At 47.2% G+C, this 16,054-nt stretch overlaps 1 protein-coding gene across 5 annotated transcripts in view; it reads left to right on the top strand.

The window, feature by feature from the left end:
* The window catches only part of TNIK (TRAF2 and NCK interacting kinase), a 146,190-nt gene that overhangs the window by 67,073 nt on the left and 63,063 nt on the right, over nucleotides 1-16,054 (top strand). For all 5 annotated transcript variants that reach the window (XM_074547436.1, XM_074547434.1, XM_074547435.1 and 2 more), the window contains exons 3-4: nucleotides 8,194-8,250; nucleotides 11,840-11,965. In XM_074547436.1, the coding sequence (XP_074403537.1) occupies nucleotides 8,194-8,250; nucleotides 11,840-11,965 (183 nt within the window). The remainder of the gene's footprint in view (nucleotides 1-8,193; nucleotides 8,251-11,839; nucleotides 11,966-16,054) is intronic.

Genomic DNA, 16,054 nt, shown 5'->3' on the forward strand with positions numbered 1-16,054 from the left:
CTTTGATATTCTGGGATGGATTGTCATGGGAAGCAACAGCACACGTTTGCAGGCACTAAGCCCTGTCTGCTCTGCAGCAGGGAGCAGGTTAGGAACAATCTCTTTTGAAGGGAATTGTTTTTCTTACAAGTACAGCAGAAATAGCAGCAGCTGCCAGAGCACACGGTGTTGTAGAGACCATGCTGGTGCCCCTGAGCTCTGGACGCAGCAGCTTGTTCTCATGCTGAGCTTTTGGTCTGAAGTCATGAGCAGCCCCAGTCATTAAATTACATCCCTGGTGCCCTGGGATGCCTTTTCCTGTGTCCTGCACAGAGCCTGCTTCATCTGTCATGGGAGCTGGTGCCTGAAGCTGCTGGGCCCATGCTGGGGTTTCAGTGTTGGAGCTGAAGTGATTCTGACCCCAATAAAGCCAAGGTGCTGGGACCAGGCAGAAATGGGTGGCTGTGGGTGGCTTGCAGACAGCAAAAGTGTGTGGAAATGGGGATCTGTGTGGCATTGTGCAGGTGTGACAGCTCCCAGCTGCAGCCCAGGCCTGGCCAGGTGTCCCATGTCAGTGGGACAGTGCTCTGTGGTAGGTGCCAGCTGTGGGCCTGGAGCCTGGCTCCTTCTTGGGCCACCCTTGAGAGCCAGGGATCTCTTTGGGAATGCTGGCTGATCCAGGCAGTGCTCCCTGCACGCTCACTGCTTCTCACTGGGAGGAAACCTGGTGCTGCTGTCAGGACATGGCCTCTGTGCAAGGGTGCCTTGTGGGTCTCCTCAAGGCAGATTTAATTTTAGTTGTGAGCTCTGCAGTGTTGAATAGGCAGCGAGTGAAACAGAAGCACAGTGGGGGTGTTAAGGGGTGGTAATAACATGGCTGTCATGAACTAATGCTGCTGGGAACAGGCTGTGCTGCCTCCTTTTAGCTGTGAAAATGTGCACTTGCAGAGGAGCTGGGGCAAAGGGAGGACAGGCTGTGTGGGAAGGGAAGGAGCACCCCGAGGCCTGGCTGCTGCCCTCCTTGGCAGAGACCTGTGGGGAGTGCCCCATGATGGATCTGGGGATGCTGGGCAAGGGGGCAAAGGGAGGACAGGCTGTGTGGAAGGGGAAGGAGTGCCCCAAGGCCTGGCTGCTGCCCTCCCTGCTGCCCCCCATGGCAGAGACCTGTGGGGATTGCCCCATGATGGATCTGGGGATGCTGGGGAAGGGGGCAGAGCTCACAGAGGGCCTGAGGAGGCTGCATGGGGTTCCGTGGTAAATGGTGGCATCCCTTTCCTTCATCCCACTGATACTCTCTTGAATCCTGCAGCCTTCAGTGTGGGATCAATTCAGTGAATATTGCCCTGAGACACTGCTTGTCCTTCTGGTTTTTCTTATATATACGTTGCTCTTTGTCAGGAGCATCTCTCCTTGGGTCTTTGGTGCCTCAGATTTCCATAGGCTGCTCCTAAAACCCACTTTTGGGGTAATATTCTGTGTGTTGATGATCTCCATCTCTCTCTGCTCCCTGCTGGGGTGCTCAGCCCACTCCTCTTCCAGCTCAGACCTGCTCCTGTTGAGGCTTTGACCTCCCTTTCCCAGAACAGTGTTTGTTCCTGGGCCATGACAAATGCAGAAACACCTTGAAATCTGCGCTGCTGAAGGGTTTGCTGTGACCATGAAGAGCAGACCTTCAAAAGCTGCATCTTCAAACACTTGTGGGCAGAATCTGCCACGGTCCGTGGTGTGACCATGGAGGAGATGCACAGCACAACCCAGTGGGCTGGTGCTGAATGGTGTCACAGAGAGGGGGGACAGGCTTTACAAGCAGTGTTCTTCCCTGGGTGGAAATTAGAAATGGGGCAGGCCATATCTACAGGAACCATCTGCAGAAGCTTCTGGAAGGATTCAGCTCTCTGATGCTAATTTTGGACTATTTAAGGCAATGGTTTTATCCGTGGAAGAGGGAAACCTGGTTCTTCCTGAGCTGGAGGCGGGAGTCTCCAGCCTCATTTGAACTGCAGGAGAGATAGAGGATGGAATAAGCACAAGTACTCACCTGAGAGATGTGTTTCCATTATAGAGGGAATATAAAACTGTAGTCTTGCTCACCTATAGGCTGTAGTGCATGTTATTTCTGGAGATGAATAATGTGCTAATTTAACAATTTCGTTTGTTAATCTAATAATCCTGCCTTTTCTTAACGTCAGAGCTATTGTGGAGCTGCACTAATGGAATTGCAGCTCTCAGAGCTGCAGGGTCCTGATCAGAGCTTGGATTGATAGAGAGGGCTGGAAAACACTTCAGTCCAGCTCTGTTGGGTCAGCACAGAGATTAGCTTGGCCCTGTGCAATTAGAGGGGTCTGTGCTGGGAGCAGATTTAGGCTTTTCCAAGGGGAAACTCTGGTTGTTCAGTCCAAACTGAAGTATTAATAAAAATGCCCAGTTTAGCAGCAAAAAAGAAAAAAAATCCATTATGTTTAGTTTATCTTTGAGTTTTTTGAATGTTTTTCAATATTTACTCTTTAAAGCCTTGGAAAAGATGACAGTTGTAAGGGGAGAATTGGCTATGAGTGAAATTTGTGTTTTTCCCTCCCAGTTAAAGGTCTTCTCCGCAGAAATAGCCCAAAGGAAGGTAGCAGGTTGGGCAGAGGTGAAAATCTGTGCTCAAGTGAGCAACCAATGTTCTGAGAGCTCAGGAGAGAGAGGAGAGGTTCTCCTGGCCACCAAGTGAGATGTCAAACACTGGATGCAACTTTTTTTGGTTTTCATAATTTTCCATTTCTTGGAGTTTCAGGTGTGCCATGTTTATTGGAGGATGCCATTTGAAGTGTTGAAGTCTGGACAAACAGGGGCTGGTTTAAGTGGAGTTTTCCCCAAGTGGAAAGGAACTGCAACAAGTCAGTCACATTCCTTTGGTGCCTCGAGGCAATGGGGTCACTCTGAAGCTCTGCAAATCTGTTTGTGAGCCCTGGAAATAAATGATGGAGAGATGGAAGGGTGTGGAGGGAAGGAAGGACACTGCCATTGTGGGCAGCTCCTGCTGTAGGAAAGCAGAGAGATGGGGCTGAGCCCCTGGGCAGGGTGAGGGCTTGGTCCCCAGCCCCAGTGGCTTGAAATCCCTCTCCCATACTGGAGTTAAGTGCAGGCAGCAACAATAAGGTTTGGCCCATGATGGTTTTGTTTTAATCAAAGAGATATGTTACTCTTTGTTAAAATAAACATTTTCCCCATCCTGTTACATGACTCAGTTTTTCTTATGCTGGCCTCCAATGTTTTAACTGCCTTCTCAGATACATGGATTTATTTCAGATGTATTTGAAGAGATCTGTAAACCAAGTGCAAAGCCTGGGTACGTCATTTTTAGCCAGCTTGTTTTGGAGATTGCTGAATTTTCACACTAAAATAAGCCTATTTTTTACATCAGTAAGTATTTTAGCCCCTCAGACTAGCTGGAGAGGGGATTTTGGCACCCTCAAGATTGTTTTCAATGGGAAACCAAGTACATAAATGTGCCTGTACTCTGTAAAAGCTGAGAATAAATCATGCCAGGTGCTATAAAATGGTCTAATGTACAGCAGGATGGCAGCTCAGCTTCACAGTTCCTGTCGGAAGGCAAAGCTCCTTCTCACAGGAAAAATTGGATGCAGTTTTCAGTGCATTAGTGCTGAAGTGCCTGCATGCTAAAAATCTTGGACTGAGTCCCTGGATTGCCTTGAACTACAGGAGAAGAAAGAACTGGCAGGACCTAGACCATGGGGCTGTGAGAGGTTCTGGCCCATCCCAGGAGATCTTGACTGAAGGTCTTGGATGCTGAAGCAGAATCTGGAGGAGATGGGACTCAGCAGTGGACACCTTGACTAGTGTGTGTGCAGAAATGGGGCTGGGCAAAGAGTATTTTGTAGCATTTAGCAAAAATTATATGTGGACACAGAAAATTGAGCTGATGACTTCTAACCTGGTAAAATCTCTGGTGAGATTCTTACAGGAAGAATATGGAGGATGTGGTGGAGCTGAGGATGTGCTGGGTTTGGAGGCAGGGGTTGGACAGTAGAAAGGGTGATGGGTGGGCTGCTGGCACCAGGCTCAGTATTTTAACTGCAACAGAAATGAAATTGAAGTAATTTATTTGGGAGGCTTCTCTGCTGCCAAAGTGGTGATATTTGGACTTTTATGAGAGTTTCTGTTGTTTGTCTCACTGAGATTTCTGTGTGAGACACAGTGTTCCTCAGTGGAGAGGGCTGACATTGTGGCCTGGTCCCAGCAGGGCTGTGTGTGTTGAAATTTCAGCAGTGCCTTGCAAGATCCCACTCGTTTGAATATTTACATGCAGCATTACTAAGGGCAGTGCAAAATGGTTGGATTTTAAGTGTTTTGCTGTAAAGCATCAGGCATACAACATGGTTACTCCATTAAGTGGCTGCAGTGGGGATTTTGTGTGCATGGGGCATTGGATGCTGCATGTCCAGGCTGGGAAGTGTAAGAGATGTTGCTCTGCCTGGCAGAAGGACGTGGGAGCTCTGCATTGCCCAGCAAAGTGACAATTCTGTTGTGTCCCACTGGCTGCAGCAGGTGGTGGGTCATTTATTTTGTGGGATGAATAAAAGCCGACAGCACGAGTTAAGTAAATATGATGGAATACATTTCTGGGTACAGAAACTGCAGGTTTTTCTTAGAGGTGAAATTCATGCTTGTGCAAGGAAAATTTTAAAAAGCAGCAATCAATCATCCTCTTTCTGTCCTTAAAATGTGCGCTTCAGTTTTGGGCCAGGATATGCAGTTGTTGTCTACAAAGGCTGGTATTGAGGCCAGGGTTTATTTATTTAGTAAACATAATGCCTGAATGCATCAATTGATGTTTAAAAGCATTTACCAATGTTCTGATTGTGTGCTGGTCCATTACACTTTATGGAGTGTGAGGACCACAACCTTTGAAGAAAAAATTTGTGGTGCTTGCTTCATTTGTAGAAATTAGTCTTAATACTTGACATTATCAAGTTAGTGATAGTTGATATAACATTTTGAGAGTAATTAGGAGCATGAGTTTATGCTCAGATGGATGTTCAATTAAAAACTGTGGCAGCTTTGAAGATCATGCTTGAATAATCCTGAGGCTGGAATGTGGGTTTGTACCCAAGTGAACCTTGACAGCAAATCTGGAGAGGGGGAAATGCTTTAGTAGCTCAGTTTTCTTGCTGTGTGTTTTATGTCATTGTAGCCCTCTCCAGCAAGCCCATGGGGGCACCAGAATGGAGGACTTTTGAAAAAGTAGAGATTTTCTGTTGAACCACAACACTTCTTGCCTGTTTTGAGCCGCATCTTTGGTGTCGAGGAGGCAGAGTTGAGCAAGGGAGCAGGAGTAGGGCTCAGTCTTAATGTGGTTTTTGCATGGATGGTGGCTGATGGTGTGCAATGTTTGAAGGAAAAAAAACACCATTGTGGTGATGGTTTGAAGGAAAAAACCAACAGTTTTTGGTTGGTGGAGGACACACAGGAGGTAGAAGCATCACAACAGAGCTTTTTGGTGCTTCTCTTGTATTGATACCTCAGTACTCTTCTGTAGCTTCCTTTGAGCAGCACAGATTAGCACTGGACAACTTAACACTTGACATTAATTAATTCCCAATTTCAGCTTCCCTTGGCTTTGGCAGAGGTGGTTCCACTTCCTGATCCAGCTGGATAATTTGGAAAGATTGCAGGAGCATAGGTGCTTCTGGACTTGGTTCCAGGCTTTGGGCACTGGAATCTGCGTGGCCAAGGTGCCAGAGGTGGCTGATGCTGATGTCAGAGGGTTTATTGCAGATGCCATGGCATCTTTAATGGGTACAGGTTGGATGTGGATTTATTTCCTCTGTTGCATCTCTCACTTCCAGTTCTTGGTGTCTTCCTCCAGCCTGTCTGTATCTTTATTGCAAATTCAAGGACATCTGCAGTAGGGTAAAAATCAGCTGGGTTTTCTAAACTGTTTATGAAGGCTTCACAGCAAGGCTCAGTGCTGAGCAGTAGGTTGAATTAAAGGGGATGGTTGACTGCTGAGGAGTTGCCTGTTTTCCCTGGATGGCTTCATCTGCCAGGGTGAAGCTCTGCAATCCATTATTGTGAGCAAACTATAGAAAAAGCAAACCTTTGCTACAATATCCCAGGGTGAGCACTTACTGGTTCTACTCCGCCTGATTTTTGCGTGACTAAGTGCCCCTCATGGCTTACATTAACATATGTTTCCAAGTGGTTTATTTTGTTTTGGTAAATGTTTACACGATATTAAGTTCTTACCATTGTCTGTAAATGTCTGGGAGGTGTGCAAGGAGGCAGCAGATTCCTGGGAGAAGGATGCTGTGGGCACACAGGGATCCCTTTCCCCTTCGCTGGTACTGAGGGAAGCAGGAGCACTTCACCACAGCTAAGCTGGGGCATTTCCTTAAAATACAAAATGAGGTGGTGGTGCATCACATGAAGGCAGGTGTAAGTCCTAAACCCATGGTTTGAAATGCCCCAGCTTGCTCCCCCCTCCTCCTCCTCCAGCTCATGGGAGATGGGGCATGCCATGGTCCAAGTGTTTACGCTGCTGGTACTCTGTGGGCTTTAATGAAAGTGTCAGTACACATGGGGACTTCCTGGGCAAGCCAACAAGGACGAATTTAGGAAGAGGAGGATTTGTTTCTGCAGATCATGCTGTCTAAATAGATGGTGTCTAGCAATGTGTCCCTCCTTCCTCACAGCCACATCCAGGGGATGCTTCAGCCATGGCCTGGGGCTGCTGGGCTGTGCTTGCTTTCATTACTTTTTATGTTGCACACTCTTTAAAGTGAAGCTCTTTTTCTGCTGCTAGAACATGGGCTTGCTCAGGACGTATAAATTGTGTTAATAAACGAGTGAGGAGCCCTGGTGGGTGAATTGGCTTCCTGGTGAAGTCATAAATTTGGAGAGGATGATGCTGCCTTGCTCCACAGCCGGCGCGTGGGTTTGCTTCCCAGCGCCGTGCCTGGAGACCTCAGCGACCAGGGAGAGGTTCCCATGTCTGGTAATTCAGGGTTCTTGAGCTGAGGTGGTGTGAAAGACCATCTCCAGTCTGCAGGAGGGCTGGGAGACCTGACACAAACCCCAGCTCATCAACACACACACTGCTGTGGGGGCAGGAGGAGCCTCCAATTCAGGAAAAGCTTCTGTTTTTCCCTATTACTGCCATTCTGTAGCTTGATCCCTCTTTGCTTCTGCTGCTGGTTCTGTCCTTGGTGTGTTAATTATCAATTAAGACACAAAGGACAGGGCAGGAGCTGCCATTGCCTCTGTGTCTTTCACACCATATCTCACAAGATGGGGCCTTGGGCAGCTCCACAGTAAATAGGCATGTAAAATGGGAAATAGGGATGCTTCCCTTTGCCTTCTGTGAGAATCAGCTTTCCTGGAGGAAAAACATCTTTTCCTCAGGCTGCCTGGTTTAGAAGCAGAGCACCTGTCCTGCAGCTGGGGGTGGGAATGATTTGATACGAGCAATTTGGATGTGATGTTGGGTGATCAGTTTCTCAGGAAAGGAGGAAAGGCTGGGAATTGCCTTGCTTGATATAGCAGTTGTGTTGGTTTTAAGGCCTCATAAATAGTTGGAGCTCTTTTATATTTTCACCATCTCTCCCAGGCATTTTCCCATTAGGATTAATGTAGTCGAGCACTGTGCAACAAACAGTTCATTGCAGTGATTTGCTGCTTTTTTCAGTGGCTGAAAACTGTTAAAACCTCTCTAGCCTGCTCACCAAGTCTTTCTGAAAAGAAATAAATTACTGGGCAGAGTGAATATGGTGCCCTGCAGGGCAGGGGTCCCTGGTGTGATCCCAGGGAGCTGGGGTGGGACCCAGGTGGGCTGAAGGCAGTGTGGGTACCCCAGCCAGCCCATTCCCAGCATCTCAGCTCCAGCAGCCCATTTCCAGCAGAGTCATGCTCTGTGCTCAGCAGAGGCCCCAAGCTGGTTTTTTGTGCATGGCTGAGCATTAAAGGGTATTTCCAGCACTTGTTTGCCAGGAAAATACAGCACTGAAGGCCCTGTACTAATTAATTGTAGTGGCAGGAGGAAGGGGAGGGAATTGCTTTCTCATCATGGCTGCTGTGAAGATGCTCTTGAAAAAGTAACAAATAATGCATGGATGCTGCCAGGGCGAGGAGATTGTTTAAGGATATTGTTCACTGCGAGGAAAACATTGTCACTGAGCAAAACCAAACAAATTTCTCCCTTTTCTTTTGCAGGGTCGTCATGTTAAAACAGGCCAGCTTGCTGCTATTAAGGTTATGGACGTCACCGGGGTAATGTATCCTCCTCCTCCTCCTCCTGCATCCCTAAATTACAGATAAGAGGGGAAAGGGGATGGGGTGTGACAATGTGTGGGGGTGGGTGGAAGACTGATGTTTCCTGGGATGTAAATTGCCTTTGTCTTAATAGGATACGTGCCATTAAGAGGTTTTAGTTTTAATAAATATGTGAGGAAAAAAATACATCTGGAAGAGTTTTGGAAATTAAGTACTTCATGCTGAAGCAAAGCAGCATCCAGTTCCAACAGTGGCTCTTTCAAATACCCTACTAAATTCTGGAGAAAATCATAGAATTATTTGGGTTGGAAGGGACCTTAAAGATCATCCAGTTCCAATCCCTGCCATGGGGCACCTTCCATTGTCCCCAACTTCTCCAAGCCCCATCCAACCTGGCCTTGGACACTTCCAGGTATGGAGCAGTCACAGCTTCTCTGGGCACCCTGTGCCAGGGCCTCAGGACCCTCACAGGGAAGAATTTTTTCCCAATATCCCATTTAACCCTGCCCCCTTCCATTTGAAGCCATTCCCTCTTGTCCTATTGTACATGACTTTGTCAAAAGTAGCAACAGGATCGTGTATTCATATCTCCTTTCTGTTTCTCTGCATCCATGATTATCAGTGAAGAGCTTTTGTTCACCAAAAATATGTTGCAATTATTGTAATGAATAACTTCACGAGGCAAGTTGAATAATTCCTGTGCATCCTACTGATAAAGAGGAAAAAACCCACACCACCCTGGTCTCAAAGGTGGCTCTTTTGAAACTTGTGTCAGATCGAGAACCGAGAATTTACAAATCAATAAATTAATAACAAAATTATGGGGAAGGGATGCTTTCACCATTTCCCAGTTGCCACAAAAGAAAAACTTATTTAAAAACAGAGATATATTTTGGAGCATGACATGAAGATGCTTTTTCTTGAGTATTTTTTTCCTAAGTACAGTACTATCCCTGCCAAAGTTCCTGCATTGGAAACAATGCCAGGCTTGGGAGTAAGAATGTGTTTTGTTGTGTGTTTGGTTTTTTTTTTTTTTTTTTTTGACTGGAATAACACATTTCAAAATTAGGACTAGATCACAATCTACCCACCTGAATTTTTGAGTTCATGTTTTAGTAGCTTTCAGGAGCTCAGCACATGCAGAAATGACTCTCTGTGAAAGCAGTCAGCTGGCCTTGGGAATCTGTTTTGAAATACCTTAGATGTTGTGGTGTGGTATTAATATCTATGGGACCTTGATCCAGGTTATTTTTGGTGTTAACAGGTGAAATGGTGTGTGGAAATCAGTCTGTAAATGTGAATGAGATTTGTTCCTGTTTACTTGTAGTATGTACAAGTGCCATTTATCTTGTTCTCGTGGGAAGCAGGCTCCAAGGGAATAGGCAAACTCACCAAGCATAAACCCATGGCATAAATAGCAGTGAAATTCCCATGGGATGAAGCCTGATGTTAGAATGAATTTTAGCTGAGAAATCAAAATATTACTCTGAGGCCAAACACAAGCTTAGATTTGAATCCACCCTTAATTCAGTTGTTTTAAAATGCTTCCAAGGAAAAATATTGGAGAAAAGGAGCAACCTGGTCTGGTGGAAGGTGTCATTGCCCATTTGGGGGGGTTTAACTAGGTGATCTTTAAGGTCTCTTCCAGCCCCCAAACCTGATGATTCTGTGTTCAGTGAGCTCCCAGACACCATTTCATCCTGGCCACGTGCTTCGTGCTAAACCCCAACAGGCTCCTGACAGTGATGCTTTAACTCATCTCTGCTCTCACTTATTATCTGTTTGGGAAGATTGCAGAATAGAGGTCCTCAAGTTGCAGCACTTCATCAGTTTGGGCAGCTGCTCTCTCTGAATTTAGGTTCAGATTCCTTTTCCAGGTCTAGTCCTGCTGTGTGCTGCATGACCCACATCCAGCAGTGGATGTCACAGAATCAGCTGATGGAGGCAAAGCGAGGCATCAGAGCCTGGCCTGTGGCTGTTGTTGGGTTTGGGATTGGAGTAGTTGCAGCAGCTTGCTGTGATGATTCCATTTCCATCCCTACCTCTCTGGATTTGTTGAGGATGATCATTCTCAGTAGTCTTGCTTGGAGCAGGAGTTTGGGCTGGAGCCCCTGAGCCAGGCCATGCAGACATGTCCCCAGGTGCCATCCACAGTTCTTATGCTTTGGGGACTTTTTCCATCCATTTTGAGTTCTTCAGCTTGAAGATGGAGTCAAAATAAAACTTCAGACCAAGTGTCCCTCTGGTCTGCCTCCATTTTTTCCTAGAGAGCCAGGCATGAATGGAGGGATGAGTGAAAAGCTGGCTGGGTGCTCAGAACTGGAGGGATTTTGTGCTGAGTGCTGCTCCTTGCTCCCAGCACTGTTGGGCATCCAGCTGCTTTTTAGTTGTTGTTGGAAAGGGCCTCAATTAATAGGATAGTCTTTGATAACCTTCATGTTATATGCCCTGGTTTCCTGGGCAAACGAAAATAAGCAAAGTTGTGTTGACTGCTTGAAGAGAGGTGATGAAGGTTCTTCCAGAATAGTCCCCTGGTTTCCTTTGTAATGTTTGAGCCTGTTCCTCCTCCTCTTTGGTGCTTATACCCTCCGTGGTCTTACCAAAAATAAAACTGGATGTTGTTTATGCAAGCTCCATCCAGATATTTCTCCTACTTGTTCCTCCTGTCTTCACCCACCTTTGCTGTTGTTCCCTGGATGGTATTTTGGGAAGAAAGATGTGTTTCTGTCTGTGTTAGGTGACACCTGGTCAGGGGGGCACTGCTCCTCAGGAAAAGCTGCTCCTGCAGCTCTGCTGCTCTCTGAGTCCTTGTCCTTTGCCCATTTGTAAAACTGAGGTCAGGACAGGCAGGTGAGGGACACAGGGGAATAAAGCAGAATAAAGAACAAGCAGCCCTTCTGGTCCTTTATACCAAAGCTGGCTGACATCAAGGTGCTGAGTGCTTCCTGTGGAAATACAGGGGGCTGGAATTCAGTCAGCTTAAAATAAAACCAGGACACCTTTGGTGGGTGTGAGAACAAAGAGGTGGGACATCAGAACAGGTGTTGGTGTGGCTCCTCTGCCTCTGCTGCTTCAGCTAAAGCCACTTTGCAGGTGGGACAGAGAGGAGTTGGGGACAGCTTGGAATGGTGCTCGTCACCAGGACTGAGTTATCCTGATGGAGTTTGTGAATCAGGCAGCTCCTGCCTGCTCCCCATGTGGTGCCACCCCACCACCAGCAACTCCTGGTGTCTCCAGAGATCTTCAGGAGCGATGTGCCAGAGAGCTGGGAGCACAGGAGCCCTTCTGCCATGCAGTGGTTTGTAGAAAAACACCTCTGGTGTGTCTGTGAGGGTGTGTTAATGCATCACTGGGGTAACACAGGTATGGGTGAGCCTCACAGCAACATGAGTCTCCAGAGCAGCTCTCAGGCTCCCAGGATTGCTGCAAAGTGGCTGTAAAAAATGGTGCAAAAAAAAACCTGGGAGGTCAGTCAGGAATGGGGTGCTTGGAAGTTCACCCATGTGCAAAGACAGCTCAGACCCTGTGAAGTGCAGTCTCCTAATGCCTCTGGTTTTGTCTTTCTTTTCTTTTCACCTCATCCCAGGATGAAGAGGAAGAGATCAAACAAGAAATTAACATGCTGAAGAAATATTCTCATCACCGAAATATTGCTACGTATTATGGTGCTTTTATTAAAAAGAACCCACCAGGAATGGATGATCAGCTCTGGGTAAGTTGCTTTCTTTTCTTTAAAATAACTGGGATTTAATAGAGATTTTTTACTCTAAATTGTCCTCTTACCAGCACCCAGCTTACACAGAACCCCTTATTTTGCATTCGTCTTCTTCAAAGCCATGGCTTTGATCAGGCTCTTGCTGCACTGCAAAACACATCTCCATTTTGCCATCAAATCTTTGCAGGCTGATTGTAAACCCATTTTTATTCTGAAGTGTCATTAGCAATATCTTTATTACAATAGTCAGTTGGAAATCATTCCATCTTCTGGCAGCTGAAAGGAGCTGGGAACATCTCTGGGAAGATGGAGGCTGAGGGTGATTCCTGCCAGCTCTTGGTGGTGCCTCTTGTAATTCACATTTCATGGAGCCTGTGCAGGCAGATAAAGAGGAGGGGACAGTGAGAGGAGGTCAGGGGCATCTGTGGCTGCTCAGCCACTTTGGTGGAGATGCTGATGTTGCTGAAGGGCACCGAGCTGCTCTGCATCTCCACAAATCCTCGGTTGCCTCCTCCTGCTGCTTCCCTTGTCAGGGCCTTCTTAGTTATTAATTCAGCATTCCCAGCGCAGGGAGGATGGAGTTTGAATCTGCTCTATCCCTGGGGGGAGACACAGCATCAGAGCCCACTCCCACAGCAGCAGCTGGTGCTCAGGGCAGGGTAGTGGCACCACGAGTCAGGGCTCTGGTCATTGCTGTAAAATTAATTAAAGTTGTTGTGCTGTGTTCTGAGCTTGACTGTGCTGGTTGGAGTCTCTGGAGCAGCAGCCTGCAGTGCCTCTGGCCATCAGAGCAGCAGTGTAAGACCCTGCTTTCCTTGGAGGTCTCTTGGAGAGAAGGCTGCATTGGAGTTACCAGCACAAGGTCCTGGATGTTGTCCTGTGGTTGAAAAAGTCTTTATTTCCTCACAGAGTTGTAAATCCAGTAAATTCTGCCCTACCCATGTGAGGGGGTTTTTAAGTCTGTGCCCAGTGTTGGGATGGTGGAGGCATTCCTGGGAAAGCTCCCCAGCCCTGGAGGAGAGGTGTGCAGGTGCCACTGTGTTAAATAGCTGTTCTTTCAGGATCTGATTGAATTAGGGCTCCTGTGAACTCTATCAGTCTTTGCCTCACAGATAAAGGCTTGTTTATTTTTCATTGGCTCTTTGTTGGAATAAAACGGTTTCTGATAATGCCCAAGTAATTCTTTTTATCGACACTCAGGAGGCTGATACGGAAATAAAAAATAGGGAACTCTTTCAGTGGAGATTAAAATCTCTCAGAAACGTGGCAGGCTTCCGACATGAGGTATTGTCAGTGCTGCTGCTCCATTCCACAGCAGCCACTTGCCCTGGAAGATGAGCTCAAGCTCACTGAACAACCCTGTTTTTGGAAATTAGGGAGCTGTGCAGAGGGTGTTATAGCAGATGCATCACAAATATGCTGTGTTAGGCAAAAAAAAAATGGAAGCAAAAGTCATAGGGACAACCTTTATGGAACATTTAAAAAGAAATTTAAAAATATGAGGTAGGTTTATTCTTGTGTTGGATAATGTGTTGCGTTCTGGGGTGCTGTGGGTTTTCAGGAGGGTTTGTGCATCTCTAGCTGAGGTGAGGGGGTCCTGCTCTGGTGCAAGGGAACAGGGTGAGGGAGGGCTGCAGAAACTGGGGAAGTTCCCAGGGATGTGAGGATCCAGATAATCAGTTAACTGCTGCTCCTCAGAGTTAAACTCAATAAATTCCCCTTGCTCTTCTCAGATCTAAGCTATGAGATAGCAGGCTGTGCATAACCCAGAGAGGTTGTTGAGATATTTTGGGGTGGGTGATTTTTAAATGGTGGGAGATGAAGCCTTCATTTAGAAGTGAATTTAGCATTCATTTTACAGCTGGATGGGGCAGGTGACCTCATCCCAAAGGACCCCTGCCCTGAGCACTGCTGGAAGCTGCAGGCACTGTGACCCCCGTACCCTGTGCCCCTGTGCAGGGTTGTGGAGGTGCCACTCAGCTGGACACTTGTCACCTGCCCTTGCTGTCCCCTGTGCACTGAGGCCATGGACAGAGCAGGCCCAGGGGCTGTGCAGAGTGTGAGGGCTGAGCAAAGGCTGGCACAACCCAGAGCCCACCCAGGGCAGGGCAAGGCAGAGCCCGCACGGTCCCCAGGACCAGCGCTCGCTCCGATGGATGGGCTGCCATGGCAACCCTGCCCGCAGCTGCATCTGTCACCAAGGGGGACAAATTGCTAATAGGCAGGCTGCCAGATAGCCACGTGGTGGGGTGGCCTCTGGGGTGTCCTCTGCAGCAGATAATCTGGGCCAGTGTGGGGGAGAAAGGAGTGAGGGTGATGTGGGAGCAGCCCCTGGGGCAGGGTGGCACTGCTGCAGCTGTGCAGTGCTCAGGGCTGGGATTGTGTGCTTGCAATGTGTTTTTTCACCCTGTTGAGCTCTAGGGGTCCACTGAACTGCTTTAGGGTGATGTGAACAGAGTCACACAAGGGATCTGCAGAGCAGAAATGGGGACAGCAAGGCTCTGTTGAAAATTGAGCATGAGTTGTCAAAGCACTGGGTTACACCTGTGCAGCTCTGAGCAGGATTGCTCTTAATATGTTTATATACCCTGAAAAATATTTTTGGGCAGTTGCTGATTCTTTGCATGACAGAAATTAGATCATGAAGCATTTGAGAGGGGTCAGTTTTCGGTTGAGCTGTATCTCTCTTTAGTCTCTCCAAGCTCTGCAGTCCCGGGGGAGTTTGAGAGGATCAGGGCTGCTCCTCTGGCCCCTGAGCGAGAGCTCAGGGTTACCAGAGCAGATTTCTTCTGCTGTCTGGCAGAGTAATCCAGCACTATTTAACTCTCACTGCTCTTCAGAGCAATGTCAGTGCTGTAAACACTGCGGGACTGTGAGCACAGCTCCATTTGCTGCCATCCCTAACCCAAAGATAGCAGCCTGCTCAGGACCCCTGGTGTCAGCTGCCTCCCCAAGGGGCATGGCTTGTTTGGCTGGGCTTGACATCCAGGGAGATGCAGGCAAGTCATTTATTGAGGAATTTGTGTGAGAGCACTTTGGATGCTGCAGTTGGAGAGAGCAGAGCAGTGCTGGCCCCCTGCTCCCACCCCAGCACCAACAGAAACAATGAAAACCTGGCCTTGTCTCACTGCTGAATATTTTAGTTGCTGCTAAACACCAGTTTGATTGCTATTTCTGTTTCTGAAAGGGGCATCAGCTTTTCTGCTGATCCCCCAAGGGAAGGTCTCTGTGTTTTTAATGCTCCATCCCTGCCTCAGGTGCCACAGTGTGGGGCATGAGGGACTCCTTTGCATGGGAGCCAGGCTGAGGGGTGGGATGAGGAATTTGAGTGGCCTGGGACCATGCTGCACCCAGGTCCTGCTTACACAGGACAGAAGGTCCTGCTTACACACAGCAGAAGGATTGATTTCCAGCAGCATTTAGCCTGAGGGTGTTGTGTGCTTGTTTTCTATAACTTCAAAGAAGTCAAATTGTTCCTGAGCTGAGGCATAGGAGCACAGGAGGATTTGTCCTGTGTAGTAAAATATTTAATTTGGGGAGTTCCTCTGGACAAGATGGAGCAGTTCACTGCAGGATCAATTGGGGTTGGTGTTCTGGAGATGCTCAGGTTTGAGCTTTTCCAGGTAATACACAGCAGTGATTGGAACAGAGGTCTTGCCATTCCCAAACTGAGGAAAGTAGTGGTTGATTTGAAAATGGAAAGGCTCTTTAAACAAAAAATTCATGAGACAGCAGGACACAGAGATTTACAGCTGCAGCTTCTGAATTTGCCTTGCTTATGAAGTTTGCTGTCACTCTGGTATGAAGAGCTAAGTAAATGCTAAATGAACTGTATTTAAAAATACTTCTTCAATAAATGTCCTTGCAAATTAAATTTCAGAAGATGATCTTACCTTTAGCCCATCTTGATGATAGTTTTAATTATGGTTAATATAAATTCAATGTGCATTTTCAGTTTATTGTCTTACTCCATCATGGCTTCATCCCTTAAGAAAATTGGTAATGATGCAGGTGTGTGAGGGCAAAGCACTCACCCAGAGCTATGAGATTTGTGAGAAAGTATTTTAGTATCTAAGTGCCCTTTGA

The sequence above is a fragment of the Zonotrichia albicollis genome, chromosome 9 (assembly GCF_047830755.1).
Source record: "Zonotrichia albicollis isolate bZonAlb1 chromosome 9, bZonAlb1.hap1, whole genome shotgun sequence".
NCBI classification, from domain to species: Eukaryota; Metazoa; Chordata; class Aves; order Passeriformes; family Passerellidae; genus Zonotrichia; species Zonotrichia albicollis.